The following is a 21,421-nucleotide window of genomic DNA, read 5'->3' as shown; positions in this document are numbered from 1 at the left end:
CTACACATTTTGCCCGGACAGAGTAAGAGGCGAAACCACAAAGAGGTTGGCCGAAATTAATAACTTTATATGAAAGAAATGCCGATACCAGGCAACAAAAATATTTCATCCAAGAAGCACACACGTACCAACAACAATCCCCATTAAAACAAAAAACCCCACACAACAATGACCCAAACACACGTTGCCATAGTAGCGGGAAAAGCAAAGCACAGTCTACAAATAACGAGGAAAACAAACGGATTTAAAATAAAAATTCACAGAAATCCCAGAAACAACAAAATTATACAAAGCAAGGAGAAATAAAACCCAGAAGGCAACAGGAACCCAAAGGAAAGCTAACCCACCTTGGAAACCGTGCCTTGGTTCACACCATAAGGTACAATCAAAGTGCAAAAAAAACTTTTACTTAATTTTAAAATAAACATACTAATTTCTTTCACCGTGCGAACTGCATTCTAAAATGATTAATTGCCGAAACCGTTTCCTATGGTTCAGACGCACACGATATCCCGCACAAATTTCGAAGAGGAAGTCTTAATCCAAATTATTATTATTATTATTATTATTATTATTATTATTATTATTATTATTATTATTATTACTGTTATCTTGAAGTGCCCCAAAACACATTAATCTTCTTCTTCACGGCGAATTACCTTAATCCAAAACAGTTACATACCTTTGAGTCCAGAAAAACTGAGAAGCTCAAACCTGGCCATTGTTATTGAAGAGAGGCCACCACGAGGCCGGGAACTAAGCTTGTTCTCCACGGATCCTGGAGAATTATCGTAGCAAAAACATAGTCCAATAAAACAGTAGGAGGCCAGCAACTAATCCAATAAGGGAATATCCCTCTTAATGAAGAAATCACGGTGGTTTTAGAACGACCTTCCGCCGCATAGCGGAACACACCCTTTCACGTCCATCCATGGCGGCTGCAGAACGCCAACTCACTCCGAAGTAGTGGCTCGCAGTCAGCTCTAGACTAGCCTCACCAACTCGCGCACGCGCAGTAAGCACAGACGCAATACTCAGAACAGCAGCGCATGGCATACCGTAACCGAAAGGTATATTGGCCAAAAGCCGATTGACACAGAATTTCCAGATGGCAACGCAAACGCCAGTTCGAAAAGGATATAGGGGGAGTGTCAAACTACTAAATACCGTCTCAGTCTCCTCTCCCCACCTTTCATTTTCGGGCCCAAGATCTTCCGGAGCATTTTCCTCTCTTTCTTTCTGATGTTCTCTACATCTCCCTTTCCAATCATGTCCAATGTTTCTGCTGCGTATAAGCATTCAGGTCTGATGACTGTGTCCAGATGTCTTAATTTGGCTCCATATGACAAAGCTTTCTTGTTGTAGGTGTCTCTAGCGAGCTGATACGCTGTTTCCATTTTTCTTGCTCGTTCTATCAGAGCTAGCTTCTCTGAGCCATTCTCTTCAACTATTTCTCCAAGATACTTGAAGCTCTTTACTCTTTTGACTTTCCCCTCTTTCAGCTTTAACATTTGGGGAGCCTCTTTGATGTTGGTCATAAATTCAGTCTTACTGTATGATATTTGCAGTCCAGTCATTTCTGCTATGCTATGGAGTTGTTCCACTCTTTTCTTTGCTATTTCTATGTCACTGGCAAAGACTGCGATATCATCAGCATATGCCAGGCAGTCTATCCGTATAGCACCTGCCCCTCTTCCAATACGGAATGCTTCTTTGTCTGGGATTCCTTCTTTCCACTTCCTTATCACCTTTTCCAAGACACAGATAAAGAGAATTGGTGAGAGTCCATCCCCTTGTCTCACACCAGTCTTGACTTCAAAGGACTCCGATATTTCACCCATGAACTTGACCTTTGACTTGGTGTTGGTAAGTGTCTGATGATATTCCTTGTTTTACTGTCCACACCAAAATCTTCCAGTATTCCGAATAACGTCTATCTACCGAATCGTAGGCCTTCTTAAAATCCACGAAGACTACAACATATTTGCTTCGTCCCAGCATCTTGTACTTTATGATGTTCTTGAGATTAAAAATCTGCTCAGTGCATGATCTGCCTTTTCGGAATCCAGCTTGGTACGCGCCCAGTTCTTCGAGTCTTTCTTCAACCCTGGTTTGAAGGGCTTTAGACAGCATTTTATATGGGACCGAAAGCAGCGAAATTCCTCTATAATTATTGACATCCTTGTTCCCTTTTTTGTGTAATGGATGTATTAAAGCAGTTAGCCAGTCTTCTGGAATTCTTTCCGTTTCCCAAATAATTTTAAATAAATGGGTCAATGATGAGATTAATTCTGCATTTCCCATTTTGAGCAGTTCTGCCACAATACCGTCTTCACCTGCTGCCTTGTTATTTTTTAGCTCCTGGATGATTTTGGATACCTTAAGTTTGTCAGGTGGCTTTGAATCTGGCATTGTTACCTGCGGTCGTTTAATCGCCAGTCTTTCTTGTGGACCGTCGCAATTCAGTAATCTTTTGAAATATCTGGCGAGAATTTCACAGTTTTCCTTATTGTTCATTCCTAGTTTAACCTCTTCATCCTCAAAACATAGACCAGGTGATTGATATCCTTTTAACCGTGACTTAAAGGTCTGATAGAAATTTCTGGTGTTATTTTTCTGGAAATCTTCTGAGGTCTTCTTCAGCTGATCTGTTTCATATTGTCTTTTCGCCTGCCTGAAAGTTTGTGCTGTCAATTTTCTTTGATCTCTGAAGGCAATCAAGTCACAGTTCCTTCTGGTGGAACTCCATTTCTTCCATGCCTCCATTCTGCGCAAGAGTGCATCTTCACATGTTTCATTCCACCATTCACGTTTCTTTCATTTCGCCAAGAGAATGGTTTTACTTGCAGCATGTTTAATATTGTCTCGAATGTCATCCCAGTTTACTGAATTAATGTTTTCCAGCTCTTTTTGGTATTTATGCTTTATTTCCTCACTAAGTTTTAATCTTCCCACATCGTATCTTGGTACTCTTTTCCCCTTTCATCTTTTCCTGACTGGGAGAAGTCTCATCTTTATTTTGGTTAAATAATGATCAGAATCAACTTGGGCACCTCATAATACTTTCACGTTCATGATTTCTTTTTGCGCTTGTTTAGAGATCGCCACATGGTCAATTTGGAATTCACCCAGAATCGGATTGGGAGATCTCCACGTTTTTTGTTTTCTTGGCAAATGTCTGAATTTAGTTGACATGAGTTGTAGATTAAAGGCTCGGCACAACTCAATAAGCCTCTCTCCATTCCTGTTTGTCCGCCTGTGTGCCGGATATTCCCCTACTATTTTTCTGAACTTTTTCTCTCTTCCTATCTGAGCATTGAAGTCCCCCATTAATACCTTCACATTTCTTTCGGGAATCTGGGAGATCTGATCTTCCAATTCCTCCCAAAAACTATCAACTTTGTCTGCTTTTTTGCGGTTGTCTTCATTGGTCGGGGCGTGGGCATTGATTAATGTGTACGTTTTGTTTCCACATCCTAAATGCAGAAATGATAGGCGTTCAGAGAAACTCTCGAAACCTACAATGGAGTCTATTAAACACTTGTCTACAATGAATGCTGTTCCAAATAGTGGGAGAGATTTAGTGTGGTCCACTATGATGGCTGGTTTTCCTTTAAATATCCTAAACTTTCCAGTATCGAGTAAGTCCTCGTCTCTGTATCTTGTTTCTTGAACAGCCAAAACTCTTATTTCCCTTTCTTCCATTGTCTTTGTTAGTTTTTTCAATTTTCCGACCTTAAGTAGTGAGTTTACATTCAGAGTTCCTAGCCAGAACTTGCGTTTCATCAGTCTGTGGTTTCCAGGGGACTCCGACTTCCCCTCGCGTTGTGGTGCAGGCTCTCCAGAACCCTTTGGCCTGCTTGCGCCACTTATCGTGGCGGTGGATTTTCCTTTTGGGCTGCCACCTGGAGTAGTTTCATCAATGCACTGGTAGTCCATAACGCGTTAACTGTCTCATCATTAGACGTGGCGAAGCAAGAATTGCTTCACAGATATAGAACTGAGATTGTAAGTCCCAGAGCTTCCATAACAGACGCTGACCTGCAAGCCGCCCGATGCGGGAACAGACACCATAGCTGGATTTGTGGTTCATTGCCCCTTCCGCCTCACTTGCCATACCGAAGAACTTCTTCTCTGCCAAGTCAACCGTTGAGGTCTTCACCATAACCCCGGCAAGGGCCCTCCATACTTATTACCCCTGGAGAGAGGGTGTCCCAGTATTATAAAGCCCCCAGGAACTGGGCTGCCTGTTGGTCCGAGGGTTCCTTTCCGTGGTTTTAGAACCAGCCCACATTTCTGTGAGCCCCTTATCCGCCACCTTGTTGATGTTAGCTGGTGGGCGTGAGCCCGGGACGGATGAATCATTCATTTTGATTCACCATCACCGTAAGGGTTGTTAGTCCAAATGGGTAGCTGATGTTCTGCTATGAATAATAATAATAATAATAATAATAATAATAATAATAATAATAATAATAATAATAATAATAATAATAATAATAATAATAATAATGAAATAATAAAGTAGCGGTGATTTTACATCTAAACTTGGAAACTGATGGTTAACTTAAAATCGAAACATACGCGAGGTAATTACAACTTATAGGCCTAACAGTGACAACTAAGGAAAGATAGTGGAATGTGTTGGAGCCCTATGAGGTCCATGGAAAGGTATGTCATTATGGGGAAGAAAATGTTCACGAGAATTACCCTCAAACTCTTACTTATTAACATTAACAAAATACATCTTCAAAAGAAACAAATAAAAGAATTGCAGATTAGCTGATACTTAACATATTAAAACCAAGGATGTTTAAATAGACTTTAACAAAAGATACAGATCCACGACACCAAAATAAAGACATAATCAGGATACTTAAGTAAATTTGTATAACACAAGGTTTAACATATGCAGAATTGCAATATATGGTGAATAACAAAATGCAGGTGACTGTCTGGCGAAAAAGTCACTCAGAAAATGGAAATTAGAGACAATGGAAATCTAGGGCAAACTCTGGCATGTTGAATTTAAAACATTGAAAATTACATTAAACGAGAAAATACCGAAACACTAGAAGGAATTAAGTAAAATGAACATACTAGAAAAACATGGAAATAGCACTTACCAAGGAGGGGAAGGGTTCCCCGAGGGGAAGCCCTTGAGCGGAAAGCGCTCGGATGGAAAAGACGCCAAGAACTCGCATCACACTCGCAAACCCAGCAGAAGGCCGGAAATGGCCCAACCACAAACAACAAATAGGACCCCGAGTTCCTCTAGATTCCCGTTTTTCGCCAATTGGAAAGATCGTTATTCCGACCAATCCAATTACATGACCATATATGGTCATTTCCTAACTTGCTGAAGCAAGAGGAATTGCATCACCTAAAAGTCTAATGGGGCTTATGGTTCCAATCTGTAGCTAGCTTCAGGTAGTTTTAGTCTCCCATTGTAGATGGCGCTGGAGGTCATTCATAACGTGTAGATAGTTATATACAGGTTCTGTAGATGGCACGCAAGTAAGCATGAAATGAGCGATGTTAATAATTACTGGCAGTTTGTCTGGAAGTGAAGTATTTCAAGTCTAACCTCAATCAGTGGGCCCTTCTAACAAATTAATTAGTCATATAATGTCAAGCATTGTGGAGATAATATTGCTGGATTGCATCAAATTCGACTTTACCCAATCGATTAACATTGTTCGAACCAAGACCAACTATGATTATATCGATTTTAAGCGATAGTTCCCATGATGCTACAGTATTTATGTTGTTTGAATTCCAAGTTCTCATGTACTTGTGCTGTAAATCTTTGTTCCTTGTGCTTGTAAATAATCAGATCATTATTTACAACATAGTAAACTTCGCCAGTCCTCCTGAAATCCTGTATTTCCTGTTTGAGTACACATCAGGGGCTGAAAGCTGAATGGTTCTATGAATGTAGTTCTATATATTTCCCGTCTTAGTGCATTTAATTCTGTTATTTTTATTTTCATGTGCTACTTGGATATTGATGTGATACCCCATTCTCTTGCATATGGTGTGCTCTGCTGTCTTGCTTTTAAAGGGATTTCTTATTTGTTATAATATCAGCTTTGTGTTAATTTGTCAATCATTCATTTGAAGTTAAAGCTGCTTTGAGGTGCGTGGTTATGTTCTCAGTAACATAGTATGCCATATGAACTAGGGGTATCAGATCATTATTTACAACATAGTAAGTACTTGGAAATAAAAATATATGAATTACAATGTATTGGGCATGGAAGTAGTAGAACTGCATTATTATCGCCGGGCAGGAGGGGGGGGGGGGGGGGGGGGCGAGGGGCAGGTGAAAGGAGGAGGGGGGGAGCTGTAAGCATACCCGGATGTGCGTCACTGCGCCGGATGTCGCTTCTCTGCGCTATCTATTGATAATAGTAGTATCTCTGATGGGAGACTGAAACTACTAGCGCCGAGTGGCTTGGTACCGAAATTTATCATTGAGTTTCATCTCTCTATTTTCTGTTCTATCCTCTTTGACCTAAACTCTCCACATGCAGTATCTACAGTTCCAAAAGTTATGTACTGCACGCATTTAAAGCCCAATATTAAAAAAATTACTTCCAATAAATTCTTCAAGTTACATTAAAATGTCCATAATGTCTTTTCTTCAAAACTACATAAAATTTAAATACAAAAATCACTTCAAAAATAATTCTCGCATCTTGCAACGTTCATTCTGTCGCAAAAATAAAATGGTAAAACAACATATTAAGAAACGCTATAATCAATGATTTTCAAAAGTGAGAGAATCCAAATTCTTTTCTTGATGTTTCTTAAACTAAAAGGTAAATAGTTTACATTTCCAAACTCAATAATATAATTTCACAAAACACAATGTTTATTTCCAGTTCTCCGTCCTACCACCAGCGACAGTTATTATTATTCACTTATCATTTATTCATACATGCATTCATTCATTCATGTTGTATCAGCGAACTTTGGACCACGTCATTTCAACTGGTTACTTCTCGCTTTGATGTCTGCCAAGTACTTACGCATGCATTCTCCGTGTCGTTTTTTTCCTCTCCTGTGTCCATGCCTTTCCTGTTTTTAATTTTGGCTTGTCTCAGAAACTCTGGAATGCTTAAAGTTTCTTCTTATGTGGGACACACTCCTTGATATCATTATGTGTGATTCCCACTTCTTCAAGGTCTCTATTAATTATGCATAATTAAGCATGTGTGATTAACAAACAAACAAACAAACAAACAAACAAACAAACAAACAAACAAACAGTGTTTACTCTCTCTTCTCACGTTCTATGTTGCTGCCTTAACAGTGACAATGATATATAAATTAAACAAGAAACAATGGATTGTTGTTTGCTGCAGGGTTTTGAAACTTACTGATAGGTTTGTGTCTAGGGAAGTTTCTGGAACAGTTTCCTGAAGTGGTGTTTCCACATATGCCATGATATTTAGAACTGAGAATAAGTTTTAAAGTTATGCATTCATCTTAGATACAAGAATCAAATTGTTACTGTGTAAATTAACTGAGAAGATGGTTAAGATATTTTTGCATAAAATGAATGAATGTATGACTGGTAGATCTAATGACACCATTTGTTGAAAGCAGACCAATCTTATTTTAAAGACTGACATCAACTTAATTGTGCAGTTATTCTGTCAACTTGTACTCCTCAGACACCACAAATTTTATGTAAATCTCTCTTTCAGGATGATGTAATATCAGAACTGCGCAGCTACGATGTCGGCCAGTCATCGTACTTACCAGATCTACTGGGACGTGACCGGTTCAAGAGATCTCTCTTCTGGTGGCCAGGATCATCAACTGCTCATGAAGTGTTTGATGTGAGTAACAGTGACAACTTCTTGTTCAGTCAGTGTAGATATAAGAAGAGTATAATACTGGACAGTTCATGTATGTTTCTGTGTTACAGAAATCTGGTGCTGTGGTTCTGACAAATGGCTTGGTGTTCGAGCACAGTCCTCTTAGTAAGTTCGTTCACTAACTTGGTATGAAGAGTAATGCATATAGTCAATAAAACTGAGTGGTGTGCCTTTTTTCATCTGACATTACTACAGGGAAACATGATTCACTGTCAGAACTGTCGAGGCAGGCAAATTTCTTAACACCCTCACAGCCATAAAGCACTATTAACATCTCACATCAGACTGAAGACTGTTTGATGTCTGAAAGAAGTTAATTTTATTGGTTTCCACATACAGCAGAAAAGACTAGGCAAACAACTCGTAGAGAATCTGCCACCTGAGCAACTGCCGTAAATGCATCAGTGTTTGTTGATTGATTGATTGATTGATTGATTGATCAATCACTGCTGATCTGCAGATACCCTATCTGTTGTATTCCTAGCTTTTTCTTAAATGATTCCAAAGAAATAGGAAATTTATTGAACATCACTCTTGGTAAGTTATTCCAATCCTTAATCCCTCTTGGTAAGTTATTCCAATCCTTAATCCCCCTTCCTCTAAACCAGGGCCTCTCAAACGCTCAAAATCTCACGCGTGCATATTGAGGCACAGAGGCTCCGTGCACTGTGCATCGTTCCGACTCGACTCAGCTTGGCTTGACTCGGATGGTGTAGTGCGCTGAGAGTGACGAAGCGTTCGGTGATAGACGGTTTGTTTATCAGTGAAATAGATAAGCACAAGACAACAACATAATAATGGAGCAACCTGTTTCAAAGAAAGCCAAGACTTCCGAAAGTCCATTTCAATCGAACTGGGAACTTTCGTATTTCTTTGTCAGTCGTGATGATAAAGCCAAATGCTTAATCTGTGGGACAATAATTATGTGATAAGTTAATCAAAAAGATCTATTTTCCAATACAAAGGCTTTGCTCAAATTCTACGAGAATTTTTCGAAGGAAGATTTTCTTAAGCTGCATCGAGAAGCAGCTAAGATTGTTTCTATGTTTGGTTCCACATGCATATGTGAAAGGTATTTTTTTTCTGCTTTGACTGGTACGAAAAGTAGATTGCATGCGAGTAGGCCTATTTCTGATTGTAATTTAAAGAAGGCTCTCAAATTGCTGCTAGCCCATCCCTTGTTGCAGTCATAACTGGTATCATTGCAAAGATAAAGGAAAAGAAGGGCTAGAGATAAATTGTCTGCTCAAACCAAATTGAAAGAAGAGTGTTTTGACACCGGTAACGTTGTCCCATACAACAGTGTCACAGCTCACTGCACATAAACATTTCGCAGTGGGGGGAGGATCAGCGGGGAAGGTGGAGAAAGCGAAGACAGGCCAAACGAGTGAGACAGGTGTAAGGGAAGTGGAGTGGGAGTTTGCACTCTGGTCAACCTAGTGAAGTCGTCTCCTGCACCTTGCGCCCGTGCACTGCACGGCGCATGCACCCTGAGAGGCCCTGCTCTAAACGAATACTTGCCCCAATTTGTCCTCTTGAATTCCAACTTTATCTTCAAATTGTGATCTTTCCTACTTTTAAAGACACCACTCAAACTTATTCGTCTACGAATGTCATTCCACGCCATTTCTCCAGTGAGAGCTTGGAACATACCACTTATTACAATTTGCATACTTCATCATGTGTTTGAGTCATCAGTCCATAGACTGGTTTGATGCAGCCCTCCATGCCACCCTATCCTGTGCTAACCTTTTCATTTCTACGTAACTATTGCATCCTACATCTGCTCTAATCTGTTTGCCATATTCATACCTTGGTCTACCCCTACCGTTCTTGCCACCTACACTTCCTTCAAAAACCAACTGAACAAGTCCTGGGTGTCTTAAGATGTGTCCTATCATTCTATCTCTTCTTCTCGTCAAATTTAACCAAATCGATCTCCTCTCACCAATTCGATTCAGTATCTCTTCATTCGTGATTCGATCTATCCATCTCACCTTCAGCATTCTTCTATAACACCACATTTCAAAAGCTTCTATTCTCTTTCTTTCTGAGCTAGTTATCGTCCATGTTTCACTTCCATACAATGCCACGCTCCACACAAAAGTCTTCAAAAACATCTTTCTAATTCCGATATCAATGTTTGAAGTGAGCAAATTTCTTTTCTTAAGAAAGCTCTTCCTTGCTTGTGCTAGTCTGCATTTTATGTCGTCCTTACTTCTGCCATCGTTGGTTATTTTACTACCCAAGTAACAATATTCATCTACTTCCTTTAAGACTTCGTTTCCTAATCTAATATTTCCTATATCACCTACCTTCGTTCGACTGCACTCCATTACTTTTGTTTTGGACTTATTTATTTTCATCTTGTACTCCTTACCTAAGACTTCATCCATACCATTCAGCAACTTCTCGAGATCTTCTGCAGTCTCAGATAAAATAACAATATCATCGGCAAATCTCAAGGTTTTGATTTCCTCTCCTTGGACTGTGATTCCCTTTCCAAATTTCTCTTTGATTTCCTTTACTGCCTGTTCTATGTAAACATTGAAAAGGAGAGGGGACAAACTGCAGCCTTGCCTCACTCCTTTCTGGATTGCTGCTTCTTTTTCAAAGCCCTCGATTCTTATCACTGCAGACTGATTTTTATACAGGTTGTAGATAATTCTTCGTTCTCGGTATCTGATCCCTATCATCTTCAGAATCATAAATAGCCTGGTCCAATCAACATTATCGAATGCCTTTTCTAGATCTACGAATGCCATGTACGTGGGCTTGTCCTTCTTGATTCGATCCTCTAAGATCAGACGTAAAGTCAGGATTGCTTCACGTGTTCCTACATTTCTTCTGAAGCCAAATTGATCTTCCCCCAACTCAGCTTCAACTTGTTTTTCCATTCTTCTGTAAATAATACGTGTTAAAATTTTGCAGGCATGAGATACTAAACTAATAGTGCGGTAGTTTTCACACCTGTCAGCACCGGCTTTCTTGGGAATAGGTATAACAACATTCTGCCGAAAATCGGATGGGACATCTCCTGTCTCATACATCTTGCACACTAAATGAAATAACCTTACCATGCTGGTTTCTCCTAAGGCAGTCAGTAATTCAGAGGGAATATCATCAATTCCAGGTGCCTTGTTCCTATTTAGGTCACTCACAGCTCTGTCAAACTCTGACCTCAAAATTGGGTCTCCCATTTCATCAGCATCAACAGCCTCTTCATGTTCCAGAACGAAATTATCTACATCGTTACCTTGATACAACTGTTGGATATGCTCCTGCCATCTTTCTGCCTTGTCTTCTTTCCGTAGAAGTGGCTTTCCATCTGAGCTCTTAATATTCATGCACCTAGATTTCCTTTCTCCAAAGGTTTCCTTGATTTTCCTGTATGCAGCTTCTACCTTTCCCAGCACCATACAGCCTTCGACATCCTTGCACTTCTCCTTCAGCCATTCTTCCTTAGCTACCTTGCACTTTCTATCCACTTGATTCTTTAATCGCCTGTATTCTTTTCTGCCCTCTTCATTTCTAGCATTTTTGTATTTTCGTCGTTCATCAATCAGGTCTAGTATCTCCTGAGTTATCCACTGATTCTTAGTTGATCTTTTCTTCCTTCCTAACATTTCTTCAGCAGCCCTACTGACTTCATTTTTCATGACTCTCCACTCTTCCTCTACTGTGTTTCTTTCGGCCTTTTCATTTAGTCCTTGTGCAACATGTTCCTTGAAACGATCCATCACACTCTTTTCTTTCAACTTGTCTAGATCCCATCTTTTTGCATTCTTTCCTTTCTTCAATTTCTTCAACTTCAGATGGCATTTCATGACCAACAAGTTGTGGTCAGAGTCCACGTCTGCTCCTGGGAAAGTTTTGCAATCCAACACCTGGTTTCTGAATCTCTGCCTAATCATAATGAAGTCTATTTGATACCTTCCAGTGTCTCCAGGTCTCGTCCACGTATACAGCCATCGTTTGTGGTGTTTGAACCAAGTATTGGCGAGGACTAAATTATGGTCAGTGCAGAATTCAACCAGCCGACTTCCTCTTTCGTTCCTTTGTCCCAATCCAAATTCTCCTACTGTGCTACCTTCTCTTCCTTGGCCTACCACTGCGTTCCAGTCTCCCATCACAATTAGATTCTCGTCACCTTTGACATATTGTATTAAATCTTCTATATCCTCATATATTCTTTCAATTTCTTCATCATCCGCTGAACTAGTAGGCATATAGACCTGCACTATTGTGGTGGGCATTGGTTTGGTGTCTATCTTGGCGACAATAATTCTTTCACTATGCTGGTCGTAGTAGCTTATCCGCTGCCCTATTTTCTTATTCATTATTAAACCAAATCCTGCATTACCCCTGTTTGATTTTGTGTTGATAATTCGGTAGTCGCCTGACCAAAAATCCTGTTCTTCCTGCCAACGTACTTCACTTATACCAACTACATCTAACTTTAGCCTATCCATCTCCCTTTTCAGATTCTCTAACCTACCACAACGATTCAAACTCCTAACATTCCACGCTCCGACTCGCAGAATGTCAGTATCCATCTTCCTGATGATCGCCCCCTCTCGTGTAGTCCCCACCCGGAGATCCGAATGGGGGACTAGTTTACCTCCAGAATATTTTACCCGGGAGGAAGCCATCATCAGTACATCTTTCATACAGAGAGAGCTGCATGTCCTCGGGAGGTGGTTATGGCTGTAGTTTCCCGTTGCTTTCAGCCGTGTAGCAGTATCAACACAGCTAAGCCATGCTGAGTATTATTACAAGGCCGTATCAGTCAATCATCTAGACTGCCGCCCTTGCAACAACCGAAAGGCTGCTACCCCCCTTTCGATGAACCATTCGTTAGTCTGGTCTCTCAACAGATACCCATCCGATATGGTTGCACCTGCGGCTCGGCTATCTGCATCATTGGGACACGCAAGCCTCCCCACCGCGGCAAGGTCACATGGTTCGCAGAGGAGGACTTCATCATATAGATCCATATTGATACAGTTTAAATATTAAGAACTAGTGTTAGGTTTAACATACCACTTAGTTGAGCAGTTCATCTCCTTTCTCCCAAGTCTTCCCAGCCCAAACTTTGCAACATTTTTGTAACACTACTCTTTTGTCAGAAATCGCCCAGAACAAATTGAGCTGCTTTTCTTTGGATTCTTTCCAGTTCTTGATTCAAGTAATCCTGGTGTGGGTCCCATACACTGGAACCATACTCTAGTTGGGGTCTTACCAGAGACTTATATCCCCTCTTCTCTACATCCTTACTACAACCCTTAAATACCCTCATAACCATGTGAAGAGATCTGTATCCTTTATTTACAATCCCATTTATGTGATTACCGCAATGAAATGACTAATATAATATTGTCTTCATTTTGGTATCCTTTGCAAAAATGTGAACCAATCAATTAGCCACCTTCCTTCCATGTTTCTTTACCCTATGGCCCTGATGACAGTTCTGACTACTGGGATAGTACAACTACATTTTGTTCCTTTCTTCTGAGTGGAACTCTTAATTTTTTGTATTTATCTCAATTAGACTCTGTACTGAACATTAGTAGTGTTTGAAGATGTTTGAAGATGTCTCTGGTAAGACCCCAACTAGAGTATGGTTCTAGTGTATGGGACCCTCACCAGGATTACCTGATTCAAGAACTGGAAAAAATCCAAAGAAAAGCAGCTCGATTTGTTCTGGGTGATTTCAGACAAAAAAAGTAGCATTACAGAAAGTTGCAAAGTTTGGGCTGGGAAGAACTTAGAGAAAGAAGAGGAGCTGCCAGGTTGGGCTCATCAGTTGGTACCTAGCACACCTACCAAGATGCTGGCTAGTGTATACCGTGGAGGGTGAAATGCTGGCAACCAGGAATGAGTTAGCTGGAAAATTTATAATGACCAATAACGCACCATTTATATTGGTATTATAAATGTACTCATTCGGAACAAATATTTCAGATTCCCTATGGGAATCAACATCTATATCATAAGTGGTATGTTCCGAGCTGTCAGCGGAGAGATGGCGTGGAATGACATTAGTAGATGAATAAGTTTGAGTGGCATTTATAAAAGTAGGAAAGATCACAATATGAAGATAAAGTTGGAATTCAAGAGGGACAAACTGGGGCAAATATTCATTTATAGGAAGGAGAGTTAGGGATTGGAATAACTTACCAAGGGAAATGTTCAATAAATTTCCAATTTTTTGAAATCATTTAGGAAAAGGCTAGGAAAACAACAGATAGGGAATCTGTCACCCGGGTGACTGCCCTAAATGCAGATCAGTATTGATTGAGATTGATTGATAATGATGTTAGTAATATCAGATGAAAATGGGTGTACTAGTGTTACAGGTATGTTTATCAAGGTAATAAAGGAAGAGGAAATTGAAACATATAGTGGACAGCAGCATGTTCTGAGGAGACTTGGTCTACTGTACGTTGTATGTTTCTATTGCATCCTTGCCCAAGGAGAGGTTCATCCTTTCTATTGTTAAATTTTCTTTGTTGATGTGTTTAGCATCAGTGTTTCAACCAAGTAGTTAATTAACTGAGAAGTACTTGCATTTGTGGAATGGTCATAGAGGGTGAAGATGAAACTAGATCATCCCATTACCCGATGGACAAGGACCTGCGGAAACTGCATTGGTTGACAAGCCTTTGCTCAAGGCCAGCTGCCAAGTGGAATTTACCAAACCAATACATTGGCCTTGAGTCTCATGCCACTTTTTCAATGTCATTTGAACAATGAAGGATCACCATATGCCTAAACCTAGAGTAAATAGGAAATAATAGGCCTAATTATTCAATTTCTTTCTACTTATTTAGAAAGTCTGTTTGTGATGTCAGGAGATTATTTGAAGAGAAATTCATAGTTGTTGAGACTTCCAATTCATAGGGGCAAAAGATCTTTCTAGGCCAATGCCCCAAACAAATAGCATTTTAAGAAAAAGAAAGAAAAAAAAGCAATTCATTAAAATTGAAATTCAAGAAACTAGTGAAATGATGAACAGTACTCACAGAATAACATATCATTGCATACTGCATGGAAAATAGGTGTGTGATGCGCAGTTATGTGTGATGGACTGATGGGCTCAATTATTTTAGGAAATAATTAAGTCAAAGATATGTTCAAAATATTTTGCAACCCCATTTTTGCTGAATTATCTGAAAAGAAACATAGTTTTGTGCTTTTTAGTAGGACTCTGAGGACTCGTACAGCCAGTAATTAATTGTATGTAGTATTTAACGATGAGTCATCAGCAACAGCACGTGACCTGCATGATCCCCTGATTTAAACTTCATGATCATTATCTCCAGGGAACAATAAGAGTGTCTGCATCTGTGGTATAATGGTCAGTACTGTTAGCTGCCATCCTCTGGCCTAGGTTTGATTCCCAGTACCTAACCCTTAACCCCATGGTACTACAGCCCTGAAGGGCCTTGGCCTACCAAACGACCACTGCTCAGCTCGAAGGCCTGCAGATTACGAGGTGTCGTGTGGTCAGCACGACGAATCCTCTTGGCCATTATTCTTGGCTTTCTAGACCAGGGCCGCTATCTCACCTGGATAGCTCCTCAATTGTAATCATGTAGGGTGAATGGACTTCGAACCAGCCTTCAGATCCAGGTAAAAATCCCTGACATGGCTGGGAATCTAACCCAGTGGCCTCCGGCAGGCACAGTACCCCTACACCTACTGCCAGAGATTTCAAAATGACAGGAGGGCTGGTATGCGGTTAAAATGGTGTATGCAGCTTACCTCCATCAGGGACATGCCTGAAAAGAGCCGCATCACCTTGGGGCGAAGATACAAGTTTACAAGATAGATCAACATGCTTTAAAGATTGAGATATGTAATGGATAATATCATAAACAGATACCAGAATACATGAGAAACGAAGGCAGCCGGTTTCAGCATCTTTGTATATGACATGGGTGAGTACATAACTTTTTAGCTGCATTAGAATTCATTAGACCATCATTCTGATTCTTGTGTGGCACAGATGTGGGGTGACCGAAGGCTTGTCAGTCAATGCAATTCCCACAGCTGTTCATTCTTTGGATACTTGGATGAGCTTGTGTATTCAAAAGTTATTTCTGCTTTCTCTACAGGTTGTTAGACCTATGATGAACTATTGCTTCACTAATCAATATAAAGTTGTATTTCCTCAAAGCTTTTAATCAATGTTAAACCTTAAAAGCCCCATACATCCTCAGACTTAAGCAGAGTTAAGTTAGCGCAACCCAATTTTTCAGACATGCCTCTGCTTGTCTCATTGAGTCTGTCCACAAGGTGTCCACAGGCAAGACTCCAACATTCCAACTCCAGATCAAATTGTGATGTTAGAAGTGACTTGCTCCATTGGTATGAGGTATTATTCTCATGAACTTAGTGTGCAGTTCCTTGAATGGTTTGAGTTGTTCGCATGTCTTTGGAAAATGATAAAAGTACAGACAGTGCAGATTGGCAATGGAGAATTTCAGATCCTCGTAATTTCATCCAGCACTGAAAACCCTCAGTATAGCAGATAGTTGGAGTGGGATTGATTCCCTCATAACTGTCTTTTCCTTCACAATAATTAGTACAGTAAACTCCTGATTATTTGTGTGTGGGTTATCCAGTTTGCAGGTTCTTCATGTGTCCTAAAATGTTACAGTAATGAAAATTTTAAAAACATAATAGGTAAATGTACTGCGGTGTACACTATTCTTCCCGCTTTCGAACTAGGATTTTTCTAAGTTGACTTCTTATGGAATGTAGCTTTTATGACAACAATAAACCCCACACCACGTGACAATAGAGACCAGTATCCATTGTTATTGGTTTAGTGTCTCTGTGAAAATTGAAATCGAGCTCAGATTTCTCTCAATGAGTCTGCATTGTCTTCAGCTTTATCTCATCATGGCACCAAAATATAAGAAATCTGTTTTAACAATAAAACAAAAATTGGAAGTTACAGAAAAAGGAAGTTTGAGAAGAGAGAATCAGTTCCTAACCTGGCAGCATATTATGGAATAGGAGTACAAAATATCTGTGATTTTAAGAAAAGCTGGGAGATTTTGTGCAGATCGGTGATAGTGGTGGGTCTTCAAAATGAAAAGGTTTAAAAAGCCTTCATAAGATGAGTTAGATGCCACACTTCTACTGTGGTTCAACAAAAATATAAAAGAAGTGAGGAACGGTTATCATTGGCTAATGTGTACAGCAAATCATGTTGTTCCACGCATTTTCATTGAATTGGGCTGAATTGTCCATTCTTTTAAAAAAAATTCTGTGCATTTTCTCCCAGTCGTTAGTCCAGATAACCAGGAGCCTACTGTATTACCATCTGAAGGAGATCACAGTATGTTTCCTTATCCATTCTTTAATTGCTATACCAATCACTGGGCTCGAACTGTTGCTCACATAACAAGTTCACATGCAAGTGTTTTCCTCTACTGAGCAATCTGTTTTTGCTCCAATTCACTCTTTTCAGGCAACATTCTTTCATGCACAGTGAAACAGGGAGGTCCTTACAGATATTATGTATTAATTTCAAATCTTTATAATTTTACTGAGCATCCAAAGTTCATAAACAGACAACAGCTGAGTGTGTATTCAACTACCTTTAGTGGCTTCTCAGCAAATCATTGTCTAAGTATGTCTGGGCAGCTGCGTATTTCCAACTTGCTTCTTGGAGACAAATCCAGGCAAGTATTCCAGAAATGTGAATGTGTATGGGGCTTTCTACTAAGAGAATTTGCACTGATATCATAAGAATACAAATAGAATTTTTTGAGAATTAATGTTTATTTGTTCAGTCCACAACCAATGCTCGTGTGAAGCAAAATGAACATCAGTAGAGCTGACTTTTGCAAAAGAAGCATGGCAGGGGAGCAAGTAGTTCATCAGAGATGAAGCTTGTTGCATATGAAACTTGAAGAGAAAGCAACTTGAAGAAGGGTGAATATCATAGTGGCTAAGGTTTGGTCAAATACTTTCTGTTTTATGTTTTAGGCCAGAACTTTGAACAATAAGCTTAATTATTACAATATATGATATACTGAAAAAACAAAAATATCAAATATCTGTTCTAGCAATCGGTTGCCAAGGACATCCATTTAAATAATGGTTGGAAGTGCTCCAACAAGGTAATTTATTTATTGTTCAAGAAACAAGTCATGAAGTCGACTGTAAACAAATGGAATGCAAGTATGACACATTTATTTTTCTGAGCCAAACAAAGCCATTATGACCACAGTTAGATTATCCTTCTGCAAGAAACATGCTGACCTTGTAGAAATGTTCTCCTTTTGTAAGTTATTACTGTTTATCTGAATATATTGTGATTCTATGGGTGGCTTGCCTAGAAGTAGATGAAGCTATGATGAGCTGTACTAAAGTTATGCATCCTATATTTTCATACCCAGATTGCTCTCTATATAACAAAGAGGCTGTTAGTTCTGTAGTATTATATGTAAATTAAAATATAAGTATGTTGACAAAGTTTGTAAAGAAGTGTCCCTAGAGAAAAAAATTCCTCCATAACCCTACACAGTTTTACTGCAGTAGAATGTGTGACTCGGCCTCAGCATTGGTGCTTCTTCATACAATTGAAGGATTCATTTGTTCAGCATTTAATAAGCTCTAAAGCCTTGAGGTACGACATACAACATGCTTCAGATACATATCAGTAAGTTGGGTAACAGGTGCTTCACGGAAGTAGATTATCAGTCCAGGCTCCTGCTGTTTGTCTCATTTGTTGAATGGTCAGCCTAGGGGCTTTTGATTCAAAGGGCTCCAGGTTCTAATCCCAGCCAGATCGGGGATTTTAATCTTAAAAGATTAATTCCCTTGGCACAGGGGCTGGGTATTTGTGGACCCCAACATCACTCATACACAACATGCATTATCCTCCACTACAATAACACGCAGCTGCCCACCCTCGTCGGAGGGTGCCTTACAAGGGCTGCACCAGATAACAAGTGTCACATGAAATTATTATTAGTCTAAACTCCTGATATTTTGGCAATGTCTCTGCTTTTATGCGCAATGGGATGGTCTACTCTAAAGGAGATGGCCTCGAACAACAGAATGAAGATAACTATAAATTAACAGGAAATGTTGTTACTGTGTAGTACTATTTTAATTTTAAAAAATATGTTTAAAATACCCATTCACTTGTTCCTCAAACACTGTATGCCTCATAACTTACCTGCATCCTCGACAGCATGAAGGGTGTGACACTTCCACTTGCTGCCCTAATCCTCCAAGATCATCCCTGATATGAAGCAATGTTGCATAAATCATGTCCTGTATGTAGCCTCGCAAAAATAAATAAATTTCTTTGATTTTTCCCGTACACTAACAACATATACACAATTTGTTACCAGTATAATGCCCCGCACCACTCAAATCACAAACAGCATTCAACTGGAATGTATGCTACTGCTCTACTTTGAACAAAATCGTAATGCCAACAATACCTCTCCCTTCATGCACAATCTTAACCCCTAACTAGTGAGTTGTAGAGACCCATTTGCTTCTATTATGAACCTGTAACTATGAAACTTCATCTGTCAAAACTAATACAGGATTAATAAAATTAGAAAATACCTGAAAAAGGAAACTTTTAATAACCAGTTATACTTGAAAAAGATGAAATTTAATTAAAAATAGAATGACACGTTTTGTTCTTAAAAGAACTTCATCAGATTCTATGAATTCACACTTTCAGTTTTTATTATACTCTTTTTATTTTTAAGAATTGATGAATATTATGAATAAGTGTAAAAACATTTATTTAAGAATTTTATGTACACCTTCTTAGTAATTGTGGAAATGTTTATAATTATCTTAATGATGGACTCCTATTGTGCTTCCTCTCTCCTCATTGGTCCAACTTGGACTGCATTGTTTCATAAACAAGCCAGGTGGTGAGAAGCCAGGGACAGTCTATTTGTACAAATCCACAGCCGCAGCATCTTAGGTGACCAAGGCCTATGGTAACTACTAATATGACATCACTTCTGTCACACATTTTGTCGCATTACATTACTCAAATTTTCGGATGACCTCCAACCATAAGACATATTCATGTCAAAATGACTAGACAGCAACATTTGTGTACAAACACTAACCGAGAGCATAACATTAAAAAGTATTCTTTGATGAATGCAGATTCCCAGCATATGTGCTCAGTTTCTGTTCTATTACCTCTCATTTAGTAATGAGTTACCTGTACAGATGAACACTTCCATTGCAAATTTGTCTTATTTTTCAAATATTTATTCCAATGAAGCAAGGAGCAACACTGAATAAAATTTCAAGATATATCAAAGTAAAAAGCAATGGAGCCAAGTGACTGTGGACAAAAACAATCTGCAATGAATTTGTATTCCCGAAAGTAGTACATAGAAAGCATTTTCAAGCCTATAACCATTGAAATTTCACAGAGGAACATGTTTTGTGAATCATGTTTGTGATTTTTCAGTTAAACATGGAGGGTGCATGACTGTCCACGTCTTAAGGGATGAAGTATGTGGATACATGGCAGGGCAATGCAGGACGCTACAAAAAGTGACAATAATAGTGTTACACGGGCTGAATATTATTTCTCATGTTTGTTGGTTGAACATGACCTTCCCTTATCTGCAGCAGACACTGCCACTATGGACAACCATTTTGTAGGTTAGCATCTCTGCACTTATTCATAATATTCATCAATTCTTAAAAAACAAAATAATAATTTTTAAAAACGTGTTATTTGATAGAATCTTATGTTCTTCCAAGAATGAAACATGTCATAATGTTTTTAATTAAATGATACCTGTTATTAAATGTTTTTTCAGGAATTTTCTAATCCTGCAGTAGTTTTGACAGACTAACTTCAGTTATAGAATAAGTAAGTCAAAACTTAAAAGATATGGCTTCCACTATAACAAAAAAATAGAATATAAGCATGCCATATTTATCTTTAGAGTAGACTAAAAACTGAATATGTAAGGCAGAGAAGTTGTAGACACATTGGAGGTAAATCTACTTTAGACCATCCAGCCTACTGGGCTGTATGTATCTGAAGCACACAGTATGTGTTGATTACAGAAGAGCATAATGGTTATGGCTAGCGTTACGATCAAAGATTAATAGATTTGAAAGGCATGTTACTGTAGGAGGCATTAAATGCACACTGCTCCTCGTAGCTTCAAGAAAAGGCTAATAATATGTGGTATGTTTTAGTCTACTACAGGTCTAACTTTGGTGGTGATGAGCTCGACTCTGTCCTATCTGCACCAGCTTTTAACCACATGGAGCTAGGTGGCTCGCCCGACTCAGGTCTCCGAGTGCGTCGCCACTTCCCTGAGACCTGGATCTGGGATATGCTTGAAGCAGGGTACGGCTCATTAACATTCTTAACAAGCTCACGGGCCATACTGAGAGAACTATCTTTGTGATGTGTACAGTTTTGGCACTTAAAGTATGTGGTGTAAGGTAAAGGGTTATAGAATGACTTTGAATTCAAAATCTAGTATTGAATGGAGAAT

At 39.3% G+C, this 21,421-nt stretch overlaps 1 protein-coding gene across 3 annotated transcripts in view; it reads left to right on the top strand.

Annotated features, from left to right (window-relative positions):
* Positions 1-21,421, top strand: part of LOC136877698 (CD109 antigen) — a 297,632-nt gene that overhangs the window by 197,757 nt on the left and 78,454 nt on the right. For 2 of the 3 annotated variants that reach the window (XM_068228581.1, XM_068228580.1), the window contains exons 12-13: positions 7,716-7,850; positions 7,940-7,994. In XM_068228581.1, coding sequence (XP_068084682.1) covers positions 7,716-7,850; positions 7,940-7,994 — 190 coding nt within the window. Of the gene's footprint in view, positions 1-7,715; positions 7,851-7,939; positions 7,995-21,116; positions 21,271-21,421 lie in introns of all 3 variants that reach the window. The other variant, XM_068228582.1, reaches the window with a different exon arrangement.

The sequence above is a fragment of the Anabrus simplex genome, chromosome 7 (genome assembly GCF_040414725.1).
Source record: "Anabrus simplex isolate iqAnaSimp1 chromosome 7, ASM4041472v1, whole genome shotgun sequence".
Taxonomy (NCBI): Eukaryota; Metazoa; Arthropoda; class Insecta; order Orthoptera; family Tettigoniidae; genus Anabrus; species Anabrus simplex.
This window is presented reverse-complemented; position numbering and strand designations above follow the sequence as displayed.